The 27,908-nt window shown below is 35.9% G+C and overlaps 2 protein-coding genes across 2 annotated transcripts; one reads left to right on the top strand and one right to left on the bottom strand.

Moving 5' to 3' along the window:
* Positions 1-466: 466 nt before the first annotated feature.
* LOC143728888 (uncharacterized) lies at positions 467-10,990 on the top strand. Its single transcript, XM_077219793.1, has 11 exons — positions 467-912; positions 1,160-1,202; positions 2,328-2,449; positions 3,098-3,179; positions 4,758-4,935; positions 6,294-6,367; positions 6,741-6,817; positions 7,500-7,600; positions 8,064-8,155; positions 8,335-8,460; positions 9,811-10,990. The coding sequence occupies exons 1-11, from the start codon at positions 847-849 to the stop codon at positions 9,975-9,977; spliced, it is 1,128 nt and encodes a 375-aa protein (XP_077075908.1). The 5' UTR covers positions 467-846; the 3' UTR covers positions 9,978-10,990.
* Positions 10,696-27,546, bottom strand: LOC143728889 (uncharacterized). Its single transcript, XM_077219794.1, has 5 exons — positions 27,199-27,546; positions 23,140-23,307; positions 17,122-17,529; positions 14,131-14,279; positions 10,696-12,525 (listed from the first exon to the last, which is right to left on the bottom strand). Exons 1-5 carry the CDS (start codon positions 27,338-27,340, stop codon positions 12,481-12,483), a joined length of 912 nt encoding a protein of 303 aa, XP_077075909.1. The 5' UTR covers positions 27,341-27,546; the 3' UTR covers positions 10,696-12,480.
* Between the last annotated feature and the right edge of the window lie 362 nt (positions 27,547-27,908).

Here is a 27,908-nt window from a genome sequence, read left to right as displayed (position 1 = left end):
GTGGATATAATTTAATATCATTGAGATACAATTAGTTTCCATTTTTGCATTTAAATAAGAAAGTTGTTGGTAAATTTGTGTTTTATTTTATTAGTTTATTATTTTATTTTATTTAGTTTAAGTTTTAGTTAACTATAACAACTCTGTACCACAGACTTGACGAAAGGGAAGTTTTGATGGTATGCAAAATATGCATAAAAATACCATATTAAGTTAACATGAAGTAAAACTAAAGCTAAGAAGCTAAAATTAAGATAAATATTGCTATTAAACAATAGCAGTATAGTTTACAGTATGTGAAATGTCTCACGTGATGCTTATAGTGTTCTAGAAACCGTAAGTATAATAGCTATAGCAAACATTAAACATACGGTGTAAATATAGTGGAATATAATGTATGTGAATGGTGTGAGTGGCCATTAAACCAGATTTACTACATTTCCCATAATGCATGTGGTGTGACGGAAGTGACGTGTAATATAGTGGCTCTGGCTCCTGGATTTAAACCAAACGGACACTGCCCCCATAAAAAGAGAATTTTAGACATGTAATCGAACTTTTAATGATATTATTTCAGGAAGGATACTCATTAGCGAAGTTTCTCTGAAATAAACGGTCGCTTCAGTGTTTCGCACATGTGTGTTTTGAAGCGTTATTTCAGTTGCGTGTTTAACGTTACTAAAGCTGAAACACACCTCTGCAGAATCTGGTGACGCTATATGTGATCCGTTTACCTGGCCTTGTAACCTCACCTGTCATTATTCCTGCTGGTTTAAAGTGTCTTCATAAAGCAGATAGGTTTTATGCTCGTGTTTAATTCGAGAAGCTGGTTATCAGGCGCTCAGGATGAACTGGGACCATCAGTTGAGCTCCATCATCTCCGAGGCGGACGGAAGTGTCGCAAAGATCAGGGTAAGAGACTGTATTTCATCACAAATAATCATTCATTTTAATTAAATTTCTAAAATGTATGTCAGTTTAGAAAGTTGCAGATACTGGCCGCTAGATTGCGCTCTCTGTCTGCTAGATCAATTAAAGCGACAGTTCACCTAAAATTAAAAATTATTTACTCACCCTCATGTTATTCTTAACCTCTATGACTGACTTTTGTGAAATAAAGCTTTAATTTACCTCACTTACTAATATTGTGTCTTACAAGGAACGCCTAATTACATATGGAAGATCTCCTAGAGGAACTGAAGGTAAGTCCTTTTTGAATGATTAAGCCCATTACTATAAAATTGACAGATTGAGAATATTCTGTATAATTCTTCTCAATTCTCATAGTCATTGAAAACCTTGAAATAAAAAGGGAATTTTAAAAAGAATCATTTCCTGGCCTAAAGAAGTCATGTAAATTAGTAAAAGTTTTATTGCCAAAAAATTAAACTACTAAATTAGCTATTTCTGAGCAATGTTCGTTTAGTATTATTACTATTATAGTTTTTATTTGATATTTTCAGTTTTCATTTTGTCATGTGCTTTCAGTTTGTTTTATTTATTTTATTCCAGACCAGTTTTAGTGCCTCAGCTTCTAAGTTTTTCTTCTAATATTTATATAATATTTTATATCAGCTTTAAGCTTTAATAGTTTTAGTTAACGATAATAACCCTGTTTGGGAGTTAAATCTCCATAAAATAATAATTAATAAAATAAAATCCATATCTAGTCATTTTGACAGACTGGAAATTTTCTACATGGACCAAATTTTCTATAACAAATAAACTGAATAAATAATTAGAAGTAGCCCAACAAACATGAATACAAAGGGAGAAAATGTATTTATTTATTTAATTAACCTTATAGATTAGTGACCAATAGAGATGTCTGGCCTTGGAAAATGTACATCTTCACCCTATATTCAAATATTAAAGATTATAGATGTTAAAGATTTAGATTTGTCAGATTTAAGATTTAATATGTTAAAGCATATTGCGTAGTTGAGCTTGAAATCATTTGTTGTATTTGTGATGAAACATGCCAAATTATTTTTGGCCAGGCTGTCATACAAAGAAATTATGAACACATGCAAAAACAAGAGAGAGACATCAAAATATTAATAACAGGAAGAAGCATAGATGGATACAACATAACCAGAGTGTGCGGGCTTTTTTTGTGTTGCTTTTCTATGCTTTTTTTTCTTTTTGCATTGTAAAATAAAACCTGCAGCTGTAGTTTGCCTTTTTTTTTTTGGCCAAATAATTTTGTCTGATAAATACCCTAACCAAGTTTTGTTTTGTTTAAAATATCCCCTCTGGACATCAATTTTGTCCACTACGGTATATGTTCAATATGATTTAATTAGTTCATGTGTTTCTCTCTGTAGATGTGTTTCCGGTCAGAGAGGTCACAGCTGGTGTGGATTTGAAGCCCTCGTCCGCTCTCAGTCCTGCGGTTCAGTGGTCAGATCTGACCGCCATCCAGACACAACTACAGCAACAGAGTCAGGTCAGACTAACACCGGCTCTGGTCACATGACATGACCCACTTTCACCTGATATCAACGTCTGGGCTCGAGTGATCCCATCACACGTGGAGAGTTGACTTCATCTGCTATTAATATGGGTTTGGATAACATGACGTATTGGATCATTTATCTGTATTTAGTGCTGTCCACTTGAAATCTGGGGCAAAATATATGTGTTTATCATTTTGTTTTTAAGATTGTTCTTTAAGGCAAGACGCAACAGGTGAATAGGATAAACATTTGAACTAATAGATATTATCACCATAACTCCCTAGTTGATTGATCAGAGTACGTTAAAACAATTGTTTTGTATTAAAAGTTTTCTAAAATGTAATGTTTAAAAATCCAAATGAGGCATTAAGTAATTAAATATGCACCATTTTTATACATCTCCAGAACATAAATCTTAACATTGAATAAAGCCAGGTTCAGAATTTCTTGTTTTATTTTGTTGATATATAAATGTGTATATTAATTAAAAAATCTATAGATGCAAATAGATATAGTCTATAAAGTACGGTGCATAAAAAAGTGTTTTTGACTGCAGTGTCTTGCCTTAATATAATAAACTGAATCCTACAGAGCATCATTCCAGAATAACAAATAAGTTTTATGTTGTTTTGCCACAGGCCATTGAGACTTTAACACAGACTCTTCGATTGTTGGAACGAGAACGAAATGCTCAGCACAGGCAAATACAAACATTACAAGGTGATTATCCATCTCAATGTGTTTCCATGTTCTTTAATAAGCTAAGTTTTTAAAGGGATTGTGACATGAGAAATCAAATTTTCCTTGATCTTTTTACACATAAGAGGTCTTTGTACCAATTAAAACATCCTGCACGTTTCACAGCTTAAAATATCGTCCTCATTATAAACAAAGCATTTATTTAATCAAGCTCCAATAACGACTCGTTTTCATAATGTGGGATCTGTGACATCACACAGGCAAATGCATTTGCAAATGCCCGCCTCTAGAGCAAACATCAGCCAATAGCTATACATCATCACTCCATAGGCCCCGCCCACTGGCGCTCAGTCGCTTAACGGCTGACATTCGCCTTGAAATCATTTATTGTATTTGTGATGAAACATGGCAAATTGTGCAGGCATTATTTTTGGCCAGGCTGTCATACAAAGAAATTATGAACACATGCATAAACAAGAGAGAGAGATCAAAATATTAATAACTGGTTTAACTGTTATGTTGTATCAATCTATGCTCTTTCCTGAGAGTTTTTTTTTTTGTTGCTTTTCCATGCATTTTTTATTTATTTTTTGCATAGTAAAATAAAACCTGCAGCTGTAGTTTTCCTTTTTTCTTTTTTTTTTTGCCAAATAATTTAGTCAGATAAATACCCTAACCAAGTTTTGTTGTGCTCTCCACCTCAAATATTTACTTTAAAATATCCCCTCTGGACATCATATTAAACATTCAGTAGTGGACAAAATTGATTTAATTAGTTCGTGTGTTTCTCATGTGTACATTGGATGTGAGTGTCACATCATGTCAAAAGCAAATAGTACTTATTATTATTATAACTGGATACAGTATACAGAAGCATGTTCAGTTTCTGACATACTCCACACTCTTGAGTCTGCTGAAAACAGGAGAAATGAAAGAACGTTCGCTTTGACACATCCAGTTTAAACAGCAGCGTTTCTGTACAGACTTCAAAAGGATCCCAGTGTCGGAAACAACTGGATGAATTATTTTATTGCATCAGAGGATTATATGTTAGTTCGGAGCATTTTGTTTTGTAAACGAGGCACAGAGTAATGGAGAGTTCACAAAGACACTGTTGTTAAAAGATAAAGCCGACTATTGGATAAAACAGCAGCTGCATCACAAACCGGAAGTAAATGATTTCATAATGCTTTGTCTGTAAATGACGGTTTTATATACATGTTGTCTAAACACTCAGTCGTGTGCAATAACGAGTGGGCGTTAATACCGTTTCCTATGCAATGAATGATGTTAGCCAATCGGGCGTGTACTGACAAGCCTTAAAGGAGCTGTGCCTTAAAAAAATTGATCATTTCAGACAGGGAGGCAGAATGAAGGTTGAAACTAGTCATTTTTCTACATGTATGTATGTATATTTGTTTTTTTGTGCAAAAAAATGTATTACTAAAACTATATTAACATTTATAAGTGAACCTCAAGGAACAAAAAGTCCATGTCATGACCTCTTTAATGAATATTTCTTTTTTTTTAATAGAATATGCCGAGAACAAAATGTGCTCTGTTTGAGTTGATATTAATTCTAGAGCTGGTCTCTTCCAGAGGAGCATAGGAGACTCCAGGATAGACTGGAGGAGAGAGAGCGGGATGTGGAGCGGAGATCATTGAGCCCTGGACCGGATCGACGGATCGAGCAGTGGAAGAGAGAGATGGATCGAGAGCTGAGCAGCCTGAGAGCGCAGATCAACCGAGCCACGACTCTAGGAAACCAGGAAGAAAGGTCTGTCAAGACTCTTTAGTGGCATCTGTGAAAAATACATAGAAAATGGTCAAAAGTTCGGAATAATTATGATTTTTGTAATGTTTTTGAAAGAAATCTCTTCTGCTCACCAAGGATTCATTAAGTCAAAAATACATTGCACAACATTAATATTGTGTATATATGATCACAATTTCAAATGACTGTTTTCTATGGGAATATATTTTAAATATATATATTCCTGTGATCAAAGCTGAATTTTCAGCATCATTACTCCTGTCTTCAGTGTCACATGATCCTTCAGAAATCATTCTAATTTGCTGAGTTAGTGCTCAGTTATTATTAATTATTATTGGTACTCAAGTATTAATAATGGTTCATATTGTTATCAATGTTGAAAATGGTTTAATGTTCGGCTTATTTTTTTTAATGGAAGGTTACAACATTACTGTCTCTTTTGATAAATTTAATGCATACTTTGCTGGAGAAAATATTAATTTCTTTTGAATGGTAGCATATCACAGTTTCCGCAAAAATATTAAGCAGCACAACTGTTTTCAACATTGATAATAATCAGAAATGATTCTTGAGCAGCAAATCAGCATATTAGAATGATTTCTGAAGGATCATGTGACACCGGAGCAGGGTTATTATCGTTAACTAAAACTATTAATACATTTCTGTTAATTGAAATAAAGCTGAAATAAAATAAAAATATTAGTTGAACATAAACTAAAGACAATTTTAAGCTGAAGAAATGTTTAGGTTGACTAAAATTATTAATTGGAAATAAATAAAATAAACAAATAATAAAATAAGTTGAACCTATATGGCAATATATTACAAAATGAAAATGTATAAATTGACAAAAGCACATGACGACTAAAATTAACAAAACTCAAATATAAAAATAAAAGCTAACCCAAAATATGAATAAAACTATAATAAATCTAAAATAAAAACTAAAATAAATAAAACTGCACTGAAGACTAGAGTAATGATGCAAAAAATTCAGCGTTGCATCAAAGAAATAAGGCTGCATTTATTTGGTCAAAAATACAGTCAAAACTTTTATATTTTGACCAAATAAACGCAGCCTTGGTGAGCAGAGGAGACTTCTTTCAAAAACATTTTAAAAAGTTCAGAATTATTTCAAACTAATTCACCAGTAGTGTATATTATTCAAAAAAGTGTTGCAAATATATTGTGAATATTCACTCTGTCGACCCAACCCTGTCATGCACATAAAATCTAAGAAGTAAATAGTTTAAAGTCAAGATGAAATCAAAATTGACCCCAAGTGTGCCAGTAATCGGCTTGTAGTAAACAGCTTGTGCGTGTACAGACACTGATTGTTTGTAATATTTGTCCGTCCACAGTTTCAGCTCTAAACTCCGCAGAGAAGAACTGGAGCAGCTCAGGAGAGAGCTGGACATTCTCAAAAACAAACTGAGTAGGTCGTATACTAGTTACTTCTCATATAAACGTTTGATGCCATAGATGCATGAACCGTCTTAGCATATCAGATATACGCTATAATGTTACATGCATAAATCAAACCCTTTCAGTATATGAGTGTCCTGTTATTACAGTCAAGGCTTTCTGCCAGTGCAAATGCACTTTGTGTAAAAATAAACACACGCGCGCGTGTTCTACTGCTTCCACCGTCACGCAAATAAACATCACGCTTCGAGACTGGCTGTTTGTGTTGGCTTCGCATTCAGAACCACTTCAATATTGATAGACATTCTGACTCTGGGCATTTTTGCTACATTTATATCATGTTCATGAATGTTAAAAAAGCAAACTGGTTTGTGTTTCTGTAGTGCGGCAGGAGGAAGATGCGTTCCAGCTCCAGTCAGAGGCCAGAGACACAAGGAGACAGTATGAACGCAGCTCTAAGGTAAACGACACACACGCACACATGTACAGTATTATTCATTCATTTCTTTATCTTTTAAAGAAATTAATGCTTTTACTGAGCACGGATGCATTAAATTGATCAAGAGTGACAGTAAAGACATTTATAATGTTACAAAAGATTTCTATTTCAAATAAATGCTGTTCTTGTTCTGAGCAGCAAATCATCATATTAGAACGATTTCTTAAGGATCATGTGACACTGAAGACTGGAGTAATGATGATGAAAATTCAGCTTTGAATATGTTAATATTTAATTGATTCCTGTGATCAAAGTTATTCGAAATTGTAATAATATTTCACAACATTACTTTTATATATTTATATGTTTATTTATTACCAAATAAATGCAGACTTTGAACGTTAGTGTATGTTTTTTCTATTTTGCTTTTTCTGATTGTCTGTATGGCATCCTTTACATTATACTAAATGTAATATTTACCATTTTACCTAAAAGGGTGTTTTTTTCTAAAGTTAGTCAAGATTTGTATTGGCTGTTGCTACTGTATCTTTAATATGCATTTAAAATTTCTTCCGTATGTAAATGATATATAATATGCAATAGCCATTTGCATAAGGATTTATGTTGTGAACGAGTGCTTTTTGCTGTGTTCTGGTTCAGTTCACTCTCATTTCAGAGCTCATGTGATGTTTGTATTCTGCAGACGTTAGAGAGTTTCACAGATTCACACCGCACGCACAGTTTTGAGCTAGCTCGGATGGTGTCACAATACCAGCACACTCAACAGGAAGTACGTGACCTCAGGTAAGTGTGTCCTTAAAGCTGGAGCAGTGGTTCTCAAGGGGTGAGCGATGAAAAAACTGAAATGAGATGAAATCTAGATATTTCACCCTGTTAAAGCTAGAGTAGGCAATGTTTTTCATAAACACTTTGTTATACTGTTTGAAACTCTTCATGTCCTGATAGCAATCAATAATAGCAGGTTAAATATTAAAAAGTGTACATGCGTATACTGTATCTTCTGTGGAAGTCTCAGGACTGAAGAATATTCATTATTCATTATCCGATTGGATTTAGGGGGGATAGTGGGTGGGAAATGCTGCCTTGGCAACTAGATGAAATTAAATTATTATTATTATTATTTTGAATATTTAATTTCAGTTAAGATTTCTTTTATTTCATGAATCAATGATTTTTTTTTACGGTTTTAGCTAAAGATAATAACCCTGATGAGAGGAGGCTGCTTTATTTTCTGTGTGTGATTCAGAGTCACAGTCTCTGAGCTGAAGGACGAGGTGAGAGGTCTGGTCCTGAGAGACTCTCTTCTGCCCACACCTGCACAGGTACCACAGAAACCAGGTGAGACGCAGCTGTGAACACGCACTCATTAAAGGGGTTGAATACTTGAAGGTCATTTATAAGCCAAAAACCTTCATTTAGCCTCTCTCTGACATTTGGAATCAACAGAGATTTCTGTGCTATTTCCCTCTTTGCATGTGGTGTCCTTTCATTGTTCTCTTGCACCTGTGTGGTAACAGTGGTGACCGTGAAGACGAGGGCCGAGAGACGTGTGTCGTCCGTGTCGGAGGATGATTTCAGTCCCACTCCCAGTCTGGCCGAGATCAGCTCAGACGAGTTGGATGCATCCTGGCTGGAAGAACCAGGTGACACATGGACACGTGACACGAGAGATACACGTGCACTGAAGGGTGAATCTCACGCAGTGCTGCCCAGGTCCTATTTCACTGTAAAAGCTAAATAAAATAAGCCTTCAGTACCTTTTTCATTATTTTCTTAAAGGTACAGTGTTATTTTTTCACAAAAAAAAGTCAATGCAGTCAAAAAACTGAGTCAATGCACCAATCCTTCTTCCAAAACTTATTTTTGTCTTACCCTGATTCACCATGGTAAGCCTATTCTAAGTGTTTATATTTTAGACCTGACTGGATGGTTTTCACGGGAAATTGAGGATATGCGTCACTCACCCGTCTGTGTCTCGTCATATCTGTAAATATAGAAAAGTTGCTCTGGATACTTTAGTGTGAGAGTGGCACATGTTAGTTGTCACAACGAGCGAGGAAAGGTTGACATGGAGCCGCTAAATCTCCAACCTCCGGGGAATCACCCGTTTAACACAAACGCCGAACAGAGGAGACTCTGCTGGCTAAAAGAGAAGGCGAAAGAGCTCGTGATAAAACAAGAATCAACATTGGCTTGGCTTTTCGGAGATGGCGAGAACTGAGTGATTTGAAATAATAAAAACGACATCATCTCCGCATTGCTTTTACAACATTTAAGAAGGTATTTTATTGAGATAAATTTCACTGTAAAGACTTATCTCTTGTGAAGGGTCATCCGCACAACCGAAACATGTTCTTCCACAAAATGCATGTTTTTTTCTTTAACCACTAAAGGGCCAAGCTTTACATAGTGCACCTTTAATTAAGCACAAACGAGCTGCAGATAAACTATATTTCATTTTTTCTGTTGTTGTATTTAGATTTTTTTTTAAAGATGATAAAACCGCTGGAGTAATTGTTATTGTAGTATCGTATAGTGTCATTGATATACTATGTTTTTGTTAATATTCTGAAAGATTACACTTTTACATTTTCTGTTTTCATTTTAACATTGTAGTAATTGTGTAGTTCTTGTAATTTTTTGTGTGTATATATATTTACATATATATATTGTTTTTAAGTTTTAGTTATTATAGTTCTTCGAATTAAAATTGCCTTGGAAACTAGCTGAAATAAAATAAGGTGAAGAGCTTATATTTTATTTCATTTTAGTTAATATTTATTTCAAGCAATAAAAAAAGTTTTTATATGATTTTAGTTAGAGAGCAAACTAACTCCCTGAAGAGAGGAGGGCGCTTTTATTTTAAAATGTATTTATTTTATTGTACATTTTTACGATTTAATCAAGTATTCGTTTTTCATCAACTTGCGAACCACAGTTAGGAGGAACCCATGTTTACACTAACAATTACTAATTTTTCTAATTGATTTTAGAGCTACAAACAAGGAGGCGGCGCCAACGGGTCCGTCTAAATTCAGACCTGTCAGGAAGTGACATCAGCGATGCTGGAAGTGGGCTTGAGAGTAACCTTGACAATGATGCTGACGGGGTGGACAGAGTTTCAGACAGTCCTCCAGATCTCAGTCTCAGTGACCTCTGACCTTAAAGGCCAATAAACCATCGTGCTGCTATTAGAGGAAATGGAAACCTTGTTCTTAAGGGTTGACTAGGTAACGGACGGTGTACTTCTGTCATGAAGGACTGGACTGGGCGATTTCTAATATAATTGATCTACGTTGAGGTAAAATCAAGTCCATGGTGCTCACTGAGTTTCTGTAGTAAGACTGACACACATTAGACACCGATAGTCTCTTTAAAGGCTTTGGAAGTATTGCATTGACACATGCTGTATTTGGAACCACATACTAGCATACTACTCTTACTTGTTTAAAGTATCTTTCTATGGCAGAAATAGTAAGAGTAGTATGCGGTTCTGAATTCAGCCACACAGTATTCAGGAAATTGAGGTATTAGTTAACAATAAAAGTTGCAAAATGGCTTTCGAAATAATGCTAAATGGGTTTTGAATATGAACATGCAACACAAAACGCCCAAACAGTGAAATAGTTCGGCTTGTGTACATGTTTCAAACATACTTGCAGGCAGTATTTGAAGCACGTTTACATCAGTGTTTATTTATTTTACTTTAGAACATGCATTGATGAATCGCTCACAATAAGACCAGAAACCTCTATTTTACATTGACTTTAAATTGTGAAAATGAAAGTGAAAATTTTGAAATATATCGGAATAATTATTTTATGTCATTACTTGTGTTTTTAGTGTTGAGACAACTTTCAATAAGTAACAATTTAGTGTGTATTTCAAAGACTTTTATTAATTTAAAAAAGAACAATGTGTAATAAGAAACTCTTTAAATGCACTCTTACAAGTTATTACATGAAGTAAACAATATCACACATCCACCAGCCAACAAAGCACAAAAAAATGGCGTCTGTTTTATCATATCAAATTTAAGTGTGAGTCCTCATCCTTTTGAAGTACAAGCAGTGGATTCGCAGCACTGAAAACAGCGTCTTCTCAAAAGCACAAAATACTGTATTTTTCACTTTTATTAATCAATAAAAAATGGGTGTCAAGTTTATAGCTACATTTTTGTTCATTTTTTCTCAGTTTTTATAAAAAACATTTCAGTCACAAGAAAAGCATTAAAGGGATAGTTCACCCAAAAAAATTGAATTCTGTTATCATTTACTCACCTTCATGTTGTTCCAAACCTGTATGAGTTTCTTTCTTCTGCTGAACACAAAAGAAGATATTTTAAAGAATGTTGGTAATCAGACCGTTGATTGGCTTTTATTTTTCTACTATGGAAGTCAATGGCTAACGTCAACTGTCTGGTTACAAACATTCTTTAAAATATCTTCTTTTGTGTTCAGCAGAAGAAAGAAACTCATACAGGTTTGGAACAACATGAGGGTGAGTAAATGATGACAGAATTTACATTTCTTGGGTGAACTATTCCTTTAAAACTATGGCTAAACGTCTTACTGTGCGTTGATCAGTGTTGGCTGCGTGTCAAAGTGCACCTAAATAAATATTTTGTATCTTAAAACTTAATTTTAAAAGCAGCAGAAATTAGTTTTGTTTAAAAGAGCCAATTGCGTTTTCACCGTTGTTGTTTAGTCTATTTGAAGACATTCCAAATGATGAAAACATTTTTTTCCTAAATTATCTCTTGAAGTTATGTGAACATTTATATGACTGACAAAAATAGTATTTATCAGAGGTGGAAACATCCTTGGGAACGAAGCAGAGAATAAAGTGAAATTAACACTGGAAAATCATTACTGATGCTGTTCATGGAGTATTAAAAAATGTTTTGGGTTCAATACAGGTCAAGCTGCAACATTTTAATATTTCCTCTGTTCATCCCTCAGTTTGTAAGAATAAGCAAAAATCAGTTTACAGTAATGCATTTGCTATGAAGTCTATTCTTGTGTGTGTCATGCAAAGGTTACAGGCTTTAGACTCTTTACAGGAGATGGAAAACAAAATAACTTTGCACAGACAAGGTTAGTAGCCGGTTTAATCACCCTAGTCTCATGTTAATGTGTATTATTTGCGATGTCATGTGGCTGTACAGTTGAAAATGCATTTCATTGTTTATTTTAGTGCCTCATAGACTTGCATTATAAGTGCACTACTGTAAACATGATTGTTGCTGACTGAGTGGCGGACCATTTCTTAAACAAACCAAAAACTTGATCAGCAAAAAAGCAGAAATCTAGAATTAGACAAAATGTAACAAACACACAACTGAAGTAGATCCAGAGACGACGCAGCTATCAGAGAAACAAATGAACACATGGATCCAAAAACCGCTCCAAAACATTCCCGCAGCACACGACCCTTCCCAAAACCAACGTAAAGTGCAAGAATACAACCCAACAAACAGGCACTGACGGCACACGGTGAATTTAACAACTAAAGTGGAGTATTACGCTACGTTTAGTCCTGCAACAGAAACAACAGGAGTGTTTGTGCCTCTATGAAGCACATGAGCCATTCAATTCTGTCTTTCTTGTGTTGAACAGAGGATGTTGGGCGCTCTGAAGATGTCCGAGGAACATCTCTGTTTTTCAGTAGCTGTACATGGAGAGAGGGGCGTCCTCCAGCATATCGTCCTGAAACACACAGATGTCAGTGAGGCGTCCTCAGGAAACAGTGCCATATGTGGCCCAATGACATAAAGGGGTCCTATTATGCTCTTTTTCAGAGTCTTGATTTTGTTTTTGTGCTCTACTAGAATAGGTTTTCATGCTTGAATGTTCAAAAAACATAATTTTTCACATATTTGACAATGTTGCAACTCTATTCCCAGTCTGTCAGAAACGCTCTGTTTAGCTCCCGTCTCTATGAAGCCCCTCCTTCTGAATAGCACAATGTGCTGTGATTGGTCGGTTGGACCAGTGTGTTGTGATTGGTCAAGTGCTTTAAGAGTTTCAACACACTACTAACTCAACCAGGCCCCGCCCCTTTATCCTGCATATGCTTTTGGCAGGAATTATTTAAATGAGGAATATTGTTCCGTGTTCCTGGAAGAAAATTCAAGACTACAATTGAGGCGTTTCGGGAGTTCAGAATGACACTGATATAGAGAATAACCCCCGCTGGAGGGACTTTTGAGGGACAAAAGAAAGTTCTATATAATAGAACATAATAGGGATAACAGGACCCCTTTAACAGGAAACTACATTTCGTGATGCATCTTATCTTTCAATTTATCGCCATTCAATTTTAATAATACAGAATAAAAAAAAACGCATTTAGCTTCTTTTTAAATTAAAATATCATGAAAAGGAAAAGATAGAATTGCATAACTTTTTTTTGTCCTTTGTTCAGTCTTAAATATTTAAGGGAACTACCTAAAAAAAAACAAGTATTATTTAAAAAAAATGCTAATATATATAATTGGGTTAAATAGAATTTAAAAAAATATATTTTCTTGAAAATAAAACATCAACTAACTATTATTAACTATAATTTTTTTCCCTGGATTGTTTTGAGAAAAAAGCTAATTTTCTTATTTTTTCATTCCTGACCTTTGTTCATTTCTGACATATATATTTTTAATGATGTTACTCCGTTAAATATTTTTACTGCCCCTATTATGCTATTTTAAAGGTTCCTTATTTTGTATCTGAGGTCTATAGGTTTACATGCATCCAAAAAACTCTTTTCTCATAATAAACACTGCACACCACCTCTTTTTTTTTTTTTTACAGTGAAATGGCTCGATTAAAGATTCGGTCTCTCTGAAGGTCCTTGTGCACAGTCCGAAATTTTTGCACGTTAAAAAGTAAATATGACCTCAAGTTATTCCAATCACGCCTCTGAAACTTTCGTCCGTCATAAAAATTATCATTCAAATTTGGCTGGGTGTCTAATAACACATTTTTCTGTGATATGACAAACTCAGAACACATACTTCATTTTGACTTTACAGGGACTTTAAAAATCAATATCATTGTGGTTCCTCTGTTTATGGCGATTATGGTCCAGGTACATTTGAGCCAAAAAATTGGTAACTAAAACGTCTTTAAAGTTCAGCAATAATTTTTTTTTAAATGAAAGGGAAAAAATAGCATATCATTAGTATAAATGGCATCTAAATGGTTTCCTGAGAACGACCCTTTTCCTGTCAGTGTTGAACTTCTGTGACGTGGCTAATTGCTTAGCCATTTATTCGTCTAGATTGTGTTGAATGAATCAATAAACTGAAGTCCTACCATGGGGAGATCTTGAAGTCTGCGAAACTGTGGGCCGTCGTTTGTGTTTCTGAATTTCAGGAATACGAGGACCGACACAATGGCAGCAACAACGACAAACGCAGAAACCAGTCCAGCCAGGAGCGGGTCAGTGGACACTTTGTTATTGTCTAGAAATCCCAGGAAGAAGGAAAACAAGAGAAAGAGAGAGAGAATTATACTAGAACACTTTCTGGAAAATAATATGTAAATATTGTGTTTTTGTGCTTGATCGTTTCTACAGTGACGCACAGGCCTGGCGAATCCACAAAGATCTGTGTGTTGTTCAGTTGTGTCAGCGTGAAGACGTCCCGGCCCTCAGGCGTCCCTCAGAGCTCGATGTTACTTTACAGATATAATGACGCTCTTGTTTCCCAAACGTACCATTATCAGACTATCTGCTGTTAGACCTCTATTCATATCCAGTTTTATGGGGGTTTGTTTTGCTCGCCATTATGGTAAACAAAACTGCAGATGTGCGCTGTAAATATTTGTGTGTGCAGCTGCATTCGGTCACAAAGGCATCAACAAAATGAATGACCATGTGATGTTTCATATCACAGCAATAAATCATGTCCTCTTTCAAACAACAGGCTTTCTGTCCAAATGCCTCCTAACCAGGCACGAGAAGTTTCCAGCAGAAAGTCATGTTTTTGTTCTCACTAACAGCCTCAAAATCACAAGCAAGCAGGACATGGTTACTAGACCGGTCAAACGTTCGGGGTCAGTAAGATAAGTCGCTTACGCTCACCAAAACTGCATTTATTTGATCAAAAGTACAGTAAAACAGTGAAATATTATTACAATTTAAAATAGCCTTTTTCTATCTGAGTATATTTTAAAATGTAATTTATTCCTGTGATCAAAGCTGAATTTTCAGCATCATTACTCCAGTCTTCAGTGTCACATGATCCTTCAGAAATCATTCTAATATGATGATTTGCTGCTAAATAAAGAAACATTTCTTTATTATTATCAATGTTGAAAACATTTTTTTTTGGTGGAAACATTAAAAAAAAATCAGGACTCTTTGATGAATAGCAAGTTCAAAATAGCATTAATTTAATATATAATTTATTTGTTACAATATAAATGTCTTCACTGTCACTTTTGATCAATTTAATGCATTTTTGCTGAATAAAAGTATTAATTTATTTCAAAAATGTAAACTCTTACTGACCTCAATCTTTTAAGCGATTATATAACAGTTGGTTCCAGTCCTGGATGCTGATTGGTACAGTGATCTAGTCATGCTAAAATACACAATATGAGCCGTTTCAGAATCTAGTGAGCCGCTTTTGTAGGCTACATTTTAAGGTTTCAAACACAGGCAACTTAATTATGCTGCCTTCTAAAACAGCTCATTTTGGTACTATTGCAAGTATCCTTCATTGAGAAGGTAATCCCAGAATGCAATGCAAGAAGCTCAGTGAAAAAATAAATCAAAGATGGTGGATGATGCAAGAGTACTTAAATATAATGCAGAATTCATACTTAAAAGCACTGATAAATATAGTTTATGATAATTAAATTATATTTAATAAATACATTACATTTAAGTGTGCATAAATATATTAAGTGTAATATGTAATATTAATAATTCAAAATATATACTGAAAAGTACAGATATAGTTTATATTTAAGTGTATTTAATTATATTTGAATGACATTATATTTAAGTATATATATATATATATATTCTTGTGTGTGTGTGTATATATATATATATATATTTATAAATAATTACATATTTTATAAATGCATTATATCTATATGTACATAAATATATTAAGTGTAATATATGTAATATTAATAATTCATACTGAAAAGAACTGATAAATATAGTTTATACTAATTATATTTAATCAATGCATTATATTTAAGTGTATTTGTATTTAAATATATTATATACATATATATGTAAGTGTAATATATATTTAATATAATAAGTGTAAATCATTTTTGCTAAAAAAGTCTTACATTTACTACTGAGGACTAATTATCTTGTTTTTAGGAATTTCTTTGGTTACTAAACAACAAGATAAAAAACTTGTCTACAAAATATTTTTTGCATTCTAAAAGGTGGTCAGATTTACTGTTGCTCAGCGAAATTCGGCAGGTGAAATCCAGTTATTCCAATAGGAATGAGTACGATCGGGAGTTTTGCATAGGGGCGGAAAAGTTCCCCGCGCAGATTTCGCTCATGTTCAAGCCGGTCACGCGAATCCACCAACAGAAAGAGTCACTACGCTATTGAGAGTGGACACCTGACCTGTTCGACTAAAATAGTCGACTGCCTGAAGCTAGTTATTTTAGTCTATAACGTTTTAAATATGGATATGTTTCTTACACAAACGCATCGCTTTACTTCAGAAGGCCTTTATTAAAGGTGCTCTAAGCGATGTCACGCGTTTTTTAGGCCAAAACTTTTTTTTTTCACATACAGCAAACATCTCCACACTATCCGCTAGCTGCCTGTCCCCTGAACACACTAATAAACGTGGTCTCTGCAGATAGCCCAGGCTCCACAAACGACAACAAAAACAAGCTGGGCTAACCCGCACCACGAAACATAACAAACTGTTCCAGCCAATAACCGACAAGAAGGATTTGGGAGGTTAGTGTGCAGATGAGGAGGAGGGAGGGTCGAGCTAGCTTCCGTTTTGTTTGACAATACTTCGAACGTCAACAAGAAGTGACGTCACCCGACATGGCTTAGAGCACCTTTAACCCGCCAGAGCCGCATCGAGCACTTTAATCATGGATGGATGCGCTTTGATGGACTTATACAAAAATATATACGCATTGACTCCCATTATAAAGCTTGGAAGAGCCAGGACAACTCCCAATCGTCTTAGTCTGAAAGAAGAATATCATACACACCTAGGATGGCTTAAAATCATGGGCTAATTTTCATTTTTGGGTGAACTATCCCTTTAAGAAAAAGCAGGAATAGCCACTGTTTTCACGTACCGTCGTCTCCGACGTTCAGTGCCGAGGGTGTGTCCGCGCGGGCTTCGGCCTGGACGGGACTGCTGCTCGCTGACATCTGTGTGTTGACCGTGGGGAAGGCGGATGATGTGGGTGACGACGCTGTCGGAGAGGATTTCTGTCTGGGATGAGCGCTCGTCGACCCTGAGCTGGTCACTTCTGGAGCTCTGGTGGTTTCAGGAGGAGTCGTGTGGACGGTGGTGATGATGTGGACGGTGTTCGTGAGCTCATGGGTTGTTGATGGCAGGTGTGTAGTAGGTTTTGTAGGTACTGCGATGATAAGTGCTGTCTGATTATCCACTGGTGACACATCAGACCCATTTCGACTGTCTGTGATGTTCCCCGAGAAAGTGACGTTCTCCACTGGAGCGGGTGAGTTCGCCACCGTCCCTGATGGTGAAACAGACATGATGGCATCAAGACGGCAAACACACACAAACTAAGTGTCGCTCACCCTCAGACTTCCAATAAAAGTTGCACAATTATAATTCTGTAAATTACGGACATAAATCAGCAAGATCTTTTAATGTTTTTTAAAAAGAATCCTAATAAGAACTACTTTTATTTGATGAAAAATACAGTAAAAACATTGAGAAATATTAATACAATTTAAAATAACTGATTTCTGTCAAACATGTAATTTATTCCTGTGATCAAAGCTGAATTTTCAGCATCATTACTCCAGTCTCCAGTGTCACAGGATCCTTCAGGAATCATTCTAATATGAGGATTTGATGCTCAAGAAACATTTATTATTATTATTATCAATGTTGAAAACAGTTGTGCTGCTTTATATTTCTAGAAAATGTGATGCATTTTTCCAATTTTTTTTCAGTATTCTTTCATGAATAGAAAGTTCAAAAGCATTTATTTAAAATTTAAATTTTTTCTAACATTATAAATATCTTTACTGTCACTTTTGATCAATTTAATGCATACTTGTTGAATAAAAGTGTTAATTTCTTGTTTAAAAAAAACTGAGCTGAACACTGTATACTTTCATGAAGAACTAATATGTTGTTAAAAAGTTTTTCCCCCTTGGGTCGTGTCTTATCTCGTGTATTGCACAAAGTAAGCCAGGACTGCCACTGATGGCCACTCAAAAAAAAAAAGAAAAGAAAAAAAAATTAAGTGCATGATGTCCCAAGTGGGCCAGATGTGTAATTATTAATATGTTTCCATGGTGCCCTCTGCATAATTACAAAAACATGACAGCATATGAAGGACAGAAATGTTGTGAAATCATTAAAAATATACAAACTGAGCTGAATAATTGCAGATGTAATGTAGCTTTGGACTTTTTACAGTTAAATTCAGGAGCACATGACTCAACAAGCGGCTGCATGTTCATTGCTGTTTCTATGGTTGGTGATGCCTTTTCCTTGAGTCTTTGTTCAAAGTAAAAAGCATTTCCTAGTCCTGCACTGTGACTTATGTCTGATTGAAACATGATATATTCAGTGAGTCAAATAAATCGCAGGGTTAGACTTGTTTTAATCCATCAGGAGGTGGTTGGATGGTGAAAAGTGGTCTCTTAATGACGGCTGGGGGAAGGGATGCAAAATAAGAAGGGTTTGGTGATGTCAGAAAAAGGAAATTAGGTTGAGGAAGTAAGTTGTTAATATATTTTGTATTTTGATAATTTGATTATTTTTTTCTCCTGTGGAATGACAGGAACATGTAAATTGAGTGTCTTGCATGTGTTTGTCACCAGATATGAGGAACCACTGGAATTGGTTGTTTTGCAATGATCTGAATGAGAAAACACTGAATGTTTGCCACATATTTGTGAGTTCTTTAGAGAAAGAGAGAGAGGGGCTGTGTTCACAATATCACTATCTAGCATACTACTACTATTTCTGCAGTGTATGCCACCATGCATTCAAAAGCGTGGGGTCACTAAGATTGGTTTTAAAGAAATAAAATACTTTTAGTCATCAACGATGCATTACATTGATCAAAAGTGACAGTAGAAGACATTTAAAATGTTACAAGAGATTTCTGTTTCAAATAAATGCTGTTGAACTTTCTATTCAATCAAGAATCCTGAAAAAGAAATATGAACGTTTCCACTAAAATATGAAGAAGCCAACTGTTTTCAACATTGATAATAATCAGAAATGTTTCTTGAGCAGCAAATCAGCATATTAGAATGATTTATGAAGGATCATGTGACACTGAAGGATTAATGATGCTGAAAATCAATTTAAATTACATTTTCAAATATATTACAATAGAAAACAGTTCTTTTAAATTGTAACAATATTTCACAATTTACATTGACGCTTCAAAAAGTACATGAAGAGATCGTAAAACTAATCCATATGATTTGAGCGGTTTAGTCCAAATTTTTCTGAAGAGACTCGATCGCTTTATATGATGAACAAATTGAATGTGATAAAATTGAAATTGAAAAGTCTTACGGGTTTGGAACGTGAGGGTGAGTAATTAAGGACAATTTTCATTTTTGGGTGAACTATCAAATGTTTTTTCTTGTAGTATTTCCTCTGAACACAGCCAGGTTTTTTTTTACACTGCGGTATTGCAGCAGGATCATTTTTAATGGTGTGTTGGACAGATCTTTCATCGATTCAAAGTGCGTGTCTGTGCATGTGAGACGTCTGCATGTGAGTGTGTGTGAACAGCATTGAGCTGTATGTGCTTTGTCATGAGGATTCAAACTCTCGCACTCTCACGTCAGATCTCACACTGCATTTACTCACTGTCTCTCTTTTTCACACTCCTCCTTTGTGACTTTTTTTTATTGCAGTTGCTGTTCAGAGCCAAAGATTATTTTATAAATTATCTGTTTTCTGATGTCAGGGGTCGTAGTTAAAGGTGCAGTATGTGATTTCTGAGAAACATTGTTAAAAGTGGATCAGACCGAGCAGCACAGCACGCTAGTAGCCAATCAGCAGTAGGGGGCGTGTCCACTTATGGTGGGGGAGGAGAGAGTGAGCCAATCAGCAATAGGGGCGTGTCTACTCATGATGGGGAGGAGAGAGTGAGCCAATCAGCATAGGGGCGTGTCCACTCATGATGGGGGAGGAGCGATAGTGAGCCAATCAGCAAAAGGGGGTATGTCCACTCATGATGGGGAGGAGAGATAGTGAGCCAATCAGCAATAGGAGCGTGTCCACTCATGATGGGGAGGAGAGATAGTGAGCCAATCAGCAATAGGAGCGTGTCCACTCATGATGGGGAGGAGAGATAGTGAGCCAATCAGCAATAGGGGCGTGTCCACTCATGATGGGGGAGGAGAGAAGGTGAGCCAATCAGCATAGGGGCGTGTCCACTCATGATGGGGGAGGAGAGATAGTGAGCCAATCAGCAAAAGGGGGTATGTCCACTCATGATGGGGAGGAGAGATAGTGAGCCAATCAGCAATAGGGGCGTGTCCACTCATGATGGGGAGGAGAGATAGTGAGCCAATCAGCAATAGGAGCGTGTCCACTCATGATGGGGAGGAGAGATAGTGAGCCAATCAGCAATAGGAGCGTGTCCACTCATGATGGGGAGGAGAGATAGTGAGCCAATCAGCAATAGGGGCGTGTCCACTCATGATGGGGGAGGAGAGAAGGTGAGCCAATCAGCATAGGGGCGTGTCCACTCATGATGGGGGAGGAGAGATAGTGAGCCAATCAGCAAAAGGGGGCGTGTCCACTCATGATGGGGAGGAGAGATAGTGAGCCAATCAGCAATAGGGGCGTGTCCACTCATGATGGGGGAGGAGAGATAGTGAGCCAATCAGCATAGGGGCGTGTCCACTCATGATGGGGGAGGAGAGATAGTGAGCCAATCAGCAAAAGGGGGTATGTCCACTCATGATGGGGAGGAGAGATAGTGAGCCAATCAGCAATAGGAGCGTGTCCACTCATGATGGGGAGGAGAGATAGTGAGCCAATCAGCAATAGGGGCGTGTCCACTCATGATGGGGGAGGCGAGAAGGTGAGCCAATCAGCATAGGGGCGTGTCCACTCATGATGGGGAGGCGAGATAGTGAGCCAATCAGCAAAAGGGGGTATGTCCAGTCATGATGGGGAGGAGAGATAGTGAGCCAATCAGCAATAGGGGCGTGTCCACTCATGATGGGGGAGGAGGGATAGTGAGCCAATCAGCATAAGGGCGTGTCCACTCATGATGGGGGAGGAGAGATAGTGAGCCAATCAGCAGTAGGGGGCGTGTCCACTCATGATGGGGGAGAAGAGAGTGAGACCTAAGCGGGAAGGCCTAAAAATTTACTTGGTTTTGTTCCAAGATATGCTGTTGTTGTAATGTTAGCTATAGTAACTGAGTGTCATTGTTTGTCTGGAGCTGCTGCTGGCGACTAACAACAAACTCTTGCTTGTTTATACTCTTGTGTACTGTTTGTTTGTTTTTTGCTCTTCTAAAGACACATCCACTCTTGCTTTCATGCACATGCAAGTGTGTTCATGCATTTTGAGGGCGGAGCAATGAAGGCAGGGGTGTGTTTGTTTGGGTCGATTTCAACACTGTTTCTCAGAAATCACTTATTGCACCTTTTAAGTGGTTTTATGGAACAATTTACCCAATGAACACTTCATTCATTTGCTCACATGTTGTTCTAAACCTGTTGCGATTTTTGATTTGAAACAGCGGGAATGTGATTTGAGTGATTTTTAGTGAATGTTGACTTAATTTTGTAATTTGTGTTTGGAACGACATGAGGGTGAGTAAATGATGATGACATTTTTATTCTTAGGTTTTGTTCTATGGTAGTCTCAATAAAAAGTTTGTATAGATGAAATTAGTAGAAAATATGTGTAGACTGAGTCTGATATTTGTCTGATCAACAGTTTTATTTTATTATTTAAATAATATTTATTGAAAAATTTAAATCAGCTTTTATTTGTAAATTTTCAGTTTTCATTTTAATTTTCAGTTTTAGTAGTTTGTGCATTTGTAATTTTTCTTGTTTTTTTTATTCTTTTTTGCTTTAATTAATTTTTATTTCAGTTTTAGTTTTAGTAATTTTAGTATTTCAACTTAACCTTATTTCAGTTAGTTGCCAAGTTTAATTTAGTTAATGCCTTAACTAACGAAGCAATATATTGTTACAGTATTTATTAATTTTTGTAAACTGATCATTAATATTAGCTGAGGTCAATTAAATAATATTAACAGGTTCAACTTTTGATTTTGATAATGTATTAGTAAATGTTAACTAAGATTAATAAATGGTTTAAATGTGTATTTCATTGTTAGTAACTAATGTTAACAAGTAAAACCTTATTGTAAAGTGTTACTTTATTTTGTCAATTACTGAAAATTATTTTTAACAGTTTTAATTTCAGTTAAAGTCCCCCTGTGGTGAAAATCAAGCTTTTAAATGTTGTTTATACGTCTATGTGCTGTTATGAATATGCTTCAAGACAAACCATGTGAAAATTCAAGTCAACACCATTGCTGAATATTTTCTCCTTAAAACTGCAGTGAAACGCGGTTTGAAATCGCTGGTGTTTCTGACGTCACAAACTACTTTGTACCCAATCAGATCAACGTGTGATAGTCAACGAGTGGATCTTTGAGCTGCTGTGAGTGATTGGAGGCGGGGCTCATTTGCATATTCATAGAACCGCGTATACAAAATGACGAAAGGGTGTAGATTTACATTTAAACTATTTTAAGACTTGAAGAATTTTTTTCAAAGAAAAAACTTTTTCCAAAGATAAGTTTTAAGGGATAAAATTGAAAAATAAAAGTTTTGATTTATACATTACATGTTGAGTTTTAGGGTTAAAGGAAATGTCTGTAAAATAAACGGATTATGTCCTGGCAGAAAATTACCAGCACCTTTACTGTTTTTTCCTTCAGTGTACAGATTATTTTAGAGACTGAATATGTTTCAAATCCAGCGATTAGTTCTCTCTCACAATCGCTTGTTGTTGCAGTCTAGAAACTCGGTTAAAGCCAATCAGATTGGGGTTTCTACGGCAATGTTAATCTCTGATTAAAACCACAGATGAATAAATGTTGTACCTGCCGTCGAGACTGTGTGAGGCGTGGGCTCAGTGCTGCTGCTGCGGTAAGTCCAGGACTGGGTCTGATTCCTGCTGGGTGTCTCGGGCTGCAGGGACGAGGTCATGTTGACGTCAGTGTAAGGTGATGAGGTCACATGACCCACAGTCAACATGCAGCGGTAATCACCTGAAGACAGGAGGACAACGAGGACTCAGGTGATGTATGAATCAGGAACACAGAACTAGTGGAAACTTCCATCTGTGATTTAAATTATTCAAAGTAATCAGCATATTTAAATGAAAATGGGTATTATCATGAATTAAAAATTAGAGAATGTCTTTGCCAAATCAGAGGGAATCATAATCTTTCATAATCTGATGAAAAGTGTTAATAATTAATTCAATCATTTAATTAAGCTACACTGGCATCTGAAATGAAATGTTGAAATATTAAAATAAGTATTAAAAGTATTAAAAAAAACAATTAAAGCTAAATAGAAATATATATATGTATATATATATATATATATAAATATTAAATATAAAAAATAATAAAGAGTATAATAATAATAAAAATTAAAACCGAAAATATACAAACAAATGCCAATTTAAAATATTACTAAATACACTGTAAAAAATATTATTTTATCATAAAACTTCAAAATTTCACATTTAATGTGTTTCTTGCCTTTATTTCGTTGTGAAATAACAATTTCTAAGTGAACATTTCTGAGTTGTTTCTACATCAAAATATTTTTCAGTGTAGTATGACAGTATATAAATACTAAGATAACACTGCTGATTTAACTAAACTGACAGTATTATTATCTAGTTTTTTATGATGTTTGCCCATGTACAGCTCACTGGTATGATGCTAGTATGTTGTGGGTAGTTGCCAGAGCATAGTTTAGAACAGATTTAAAATATCGTTTATCAATCATAACTAAAAAGATAACTATATGTTGTAGATGCTGGCTAATATCTGTGCATCATTATTTGACTCAAGAGACTTCCTTTAACATTGAGCTAATATTGGATCCCTAATCTCAGTCTCACTCGCTGACACACACACACACAGACACACTGTTTGCGGGTTATTACCCAGAATCCTGAGGGAGTTTTTTTAAGGGTTTTGTGCACCACCACACCCTGCCACTTCACAGCATTTCTCTTGGCTGAGCTCCTCAATAACCCCCCTGTTCTGATGTACTGCCACCCCACGTCACGAAACACACAACCCGCTCCCAATGGGAATAAGCCTATACGACGACTCCGGAGGATATTTTGGGAGTGTGATTCAGAGCATGATTCAGCAGTTTATATTGTTCTTTTATTGGGAAAAATACACCAGTCCACGCCATAAAAATTGCCCGATCAGCATCAAACAGAACAGATTTATCACAATGCTGCATAAAGACAGTCTATGCCTCACTCTTAACCTTTGTATCATTTTCTCTCTCTCCTTCTCTCCCCCTTTCTCTACATTTAGTTTATTTTAGTCCCAAGACACACATCTTCAATTCAAGCCCTGTGCGTGTGATATGAACACAGCTCACATTATATCAGAGAATGGTACAGTACAGCAATACACACAAACTTAATATGTTTCACAAAGGATTCGAAAGAAGCATAACAGGTAAACTCTACATATGTCCATAAGTGCAAAAAAAAAAAAAAACGGATGTACAATTTGGTAAATCATTAAGGCATGCTTTTTTAAGCTCTCATTATTTTAATTGTAGAGTCCTTTAAATAATTTTCATCTTCCAGTTATGCTTCACTACTTTCTGTTTGGACTTTTCTCCTTGTGTCATGCATCATTGTCTGTGTTTACATGCTCGTAACTTTCAACATATTGGAAGGAATGTTTCAGTCTTGTGATCTACATTGAATTACAGTATTTTAACGTTTACTGTGTTTCCTTGTGTACGCCAATTGTAAGTACTGTACCTAAAATGTTCTGCTTTTTTGTGAAAAGTCTGTAGTGATGCACATTATGCCACAAATACTGCACAAACTAAACCTGAATCATTCCTTTAAAAATGAAACAAATGCCCCTTTCACACAGAGATTCCGGAAAATACACGTATAAAGTGACCCGGGATTCGACCCGGGTTCGTTTGACTTTGGTTCATTCACCAAAATTCATTGTGTTCACACAGCGCGCGTTCCGGGACTGAACACGGCAATGTTACTAGGTCCCCAACCCGGCATTGATCCCGGCATCAATCCCGGGTCGTGTTTTTGTGTTCACACAGAAGGCGTTCTGGCAATTTCCCGGGATCAACGTGCTGTGTGAAAGGGGCTAAAATGTGACTTCTGTGTCAAAACTAGAAGCAATATGATTTATGACTACATAAATAATATGATCAGGGATTTTGAACATGATCTTAAACTACCTACCCGCAGTTTCAAACAAAAACCTGTAAAGATGAGATTTGCAGATATCAGAGGTGAGAAAACCAGCAAGAAGATGTGAGAAACATGAAAGAGGAGAGTAAGTGAGAAGCACGATGACATACTGGGTGAATTTTATTAGTGGTGTTTGTCCCAATTTCAATTATCACCATAGTATGGAAGCTTGTTACCAACACTTGTTTGCGACAACGACAAGGTCATTTTTCACCCTCCAAAGTATCTGCATTGATATGTTTCTATTTCAAATCTATCATTATTTTAAATCTCTGAAGAATTAATTAATATATTACATTATTTAAATAATTGAATGAATACATTAAATTATTGTGTTAACTATTGGTAATATATTACAAAGCCTTCATTACAACAGTAGCCTAAAACAATGACTTAAAAGATATTTCACTGTTGCTTAACATTACCAAGCTAGTGCAGCTTATGTGAGGCCAACACTAAAAAAAGGAAAGTGTTATTGAATTTTAAAGTAAAGAAAGACTATTTTTCTTTGGAATACAGAGCACAAATGGATTAGGCAAAATAGGAATGAAATAAAAGTAAAGACGTTTTTTCAAAGCGTCAAACGTGGAATAAAAAATATTTAAAAAAAAAGAAGTTAAAATAGTACCAAGATGAAAGTGAGAGGAACAGGATGTCAGAATGAAAAGAGAAGAAGCGACAGAAACGCTCTAAAAATACACCACGATTGTTCAGCAGCACGTCCTGAACAATCTCACTCTCACTCAGTCATCCTCAGAGAACTACAGGCCGTTCTGTGAGAAGAGCTTAGCTGTACAAAAACAGGCCTTCTGCAATACAGTCTGATTTACATACACCGCTGCATGACCTTACAAACAGTGGCTATAAATGAAAGCATTCTGGGATTGAGAGACAATATGTGTGGTTTAACAGCATTCCCATGATGCTCTCTGTGCCAGTGCTGGGGGGGAGAAAGATATATTTTATGCATTTCCACCATCATGAGTGTGTGTGTGTGTGTGGGTATAAAAATTAAGTAATTCAAGTTTGTTTGTAAAAATGCACAAAGTTGTGTGTGATCGGTAGGTTTAGGGGTCAGGTTAGTGTGAGGAGATATATAGTTTGTACAGTATAGAAACCATTATGTCTATGAAATGTCCCTATTTAGGTAGCTAAGGAAAGTGTGTATGTGTAACGTTACATGTTTCATAATGGAATATTCACAATTTAATTTGAGTGACTTTTCACAAAGCTGGTGACCATGTGATCTTTTACACTCTAAAGTACTGAACACATAATGTCTATAATGAATAGACAGCAAAAGCTGTAACTAATGTCAAATAAAATATCATATTTAAATATTCCAATTTAAAGCACCAGCTTATGTTTGCATTCATATGAAGTCATGTTAGTCTTACTGTCCAAAACCCAGTGTCAGGCCGTAACTAGAGTCTCTTCACCGCAATATATAAGGCTATGTCTCAAAACATTGTGAGCTCCCCGACTAGAAAACATTTTTGGGCATCTAAAATGAAATATGGTGGCTGCCTAGGTAGGCGGCTCGTTAGGTTTTGAGACGTAACCATTGTTTGACTGCACAGGATACGCGTGGCAGCAGAATACATTTCACAATTGCTGTTACTATAATTGTTTACAGACAGATAAGTTAGATAGATTTTTTTTTTACCTGTAAGCAAAGAACAGTAGAACAGCACCATCGAGCAAAACGCAACATTTCCACATCTGCCCATATCCTTCATATGACAATAGAAGAAAACTAACTTTGAGCTAAAATTATCGAGTCCTTTTCCCGTTCCTTCTTCAAGCATAAAAACAGAAACAAAAGTCACAATTAAACGCCTCTAGGTGGGCGTTGTAAGCGGAAAGAGATTAATTTAGATGTCAACGGGGTTTTCTTAGTTTCCAACAGCGTGACAGAATCCAGTCAGATGATCAGAGGAGTCCTGAACAGTGAACACTTCATTCACAGCAGATCCAGACCTGAAGTGATCCTGCGCGCTCTAGCCTGAGCGGTGGGCGGAGCGCGTGAAGCGCGCGCACGAGGCGTCTCGAAACATTTGTTAGATTTTCTATTCTGTTTTTATTTTCAGAGTCTATGCTCGAGACGCGAAACATTTGTTTGATTTTCTATTCTGTTTTTATTTTTACAGTCTATGCTCGAGACGCGTTTCTGTAAAAAAAATTCCTTGTGCATATAACAATTTTTTTGTTGTTGTTGTACTCCAAGATACTCTAAAGATGCGCTATATAAATGTGACAAATTATTAATAATACTTATTTAATTTTTTCCTTTATCAATGCTGTGTGCTCTCATACAATACGACATAAATGATCAAATAGCAATACATATAATATGAAATAATCAAAAAACCAAAA

Source organism: Siphateles boraxobius, unplaced genomic scaffold (genome assembly GCF_051911475.1).
Source record: "Siphateles boraxobius isolate OS27281-9 unplaced genomic scaffold, OSU_SipBor_1 8, whole genome shotgun sequence".
NCBI lineage: Eukaryota > Metazoa > Chordata > Actinopteri > Cypriniformes > Leuciscidae > Siphateles > Siphateles boraxobius.
The sequence above is the reverse complement of the archived record's forward strand: the minus strand, read 5'-3'. Positions and strand labels throughout refer to the sequence as shown.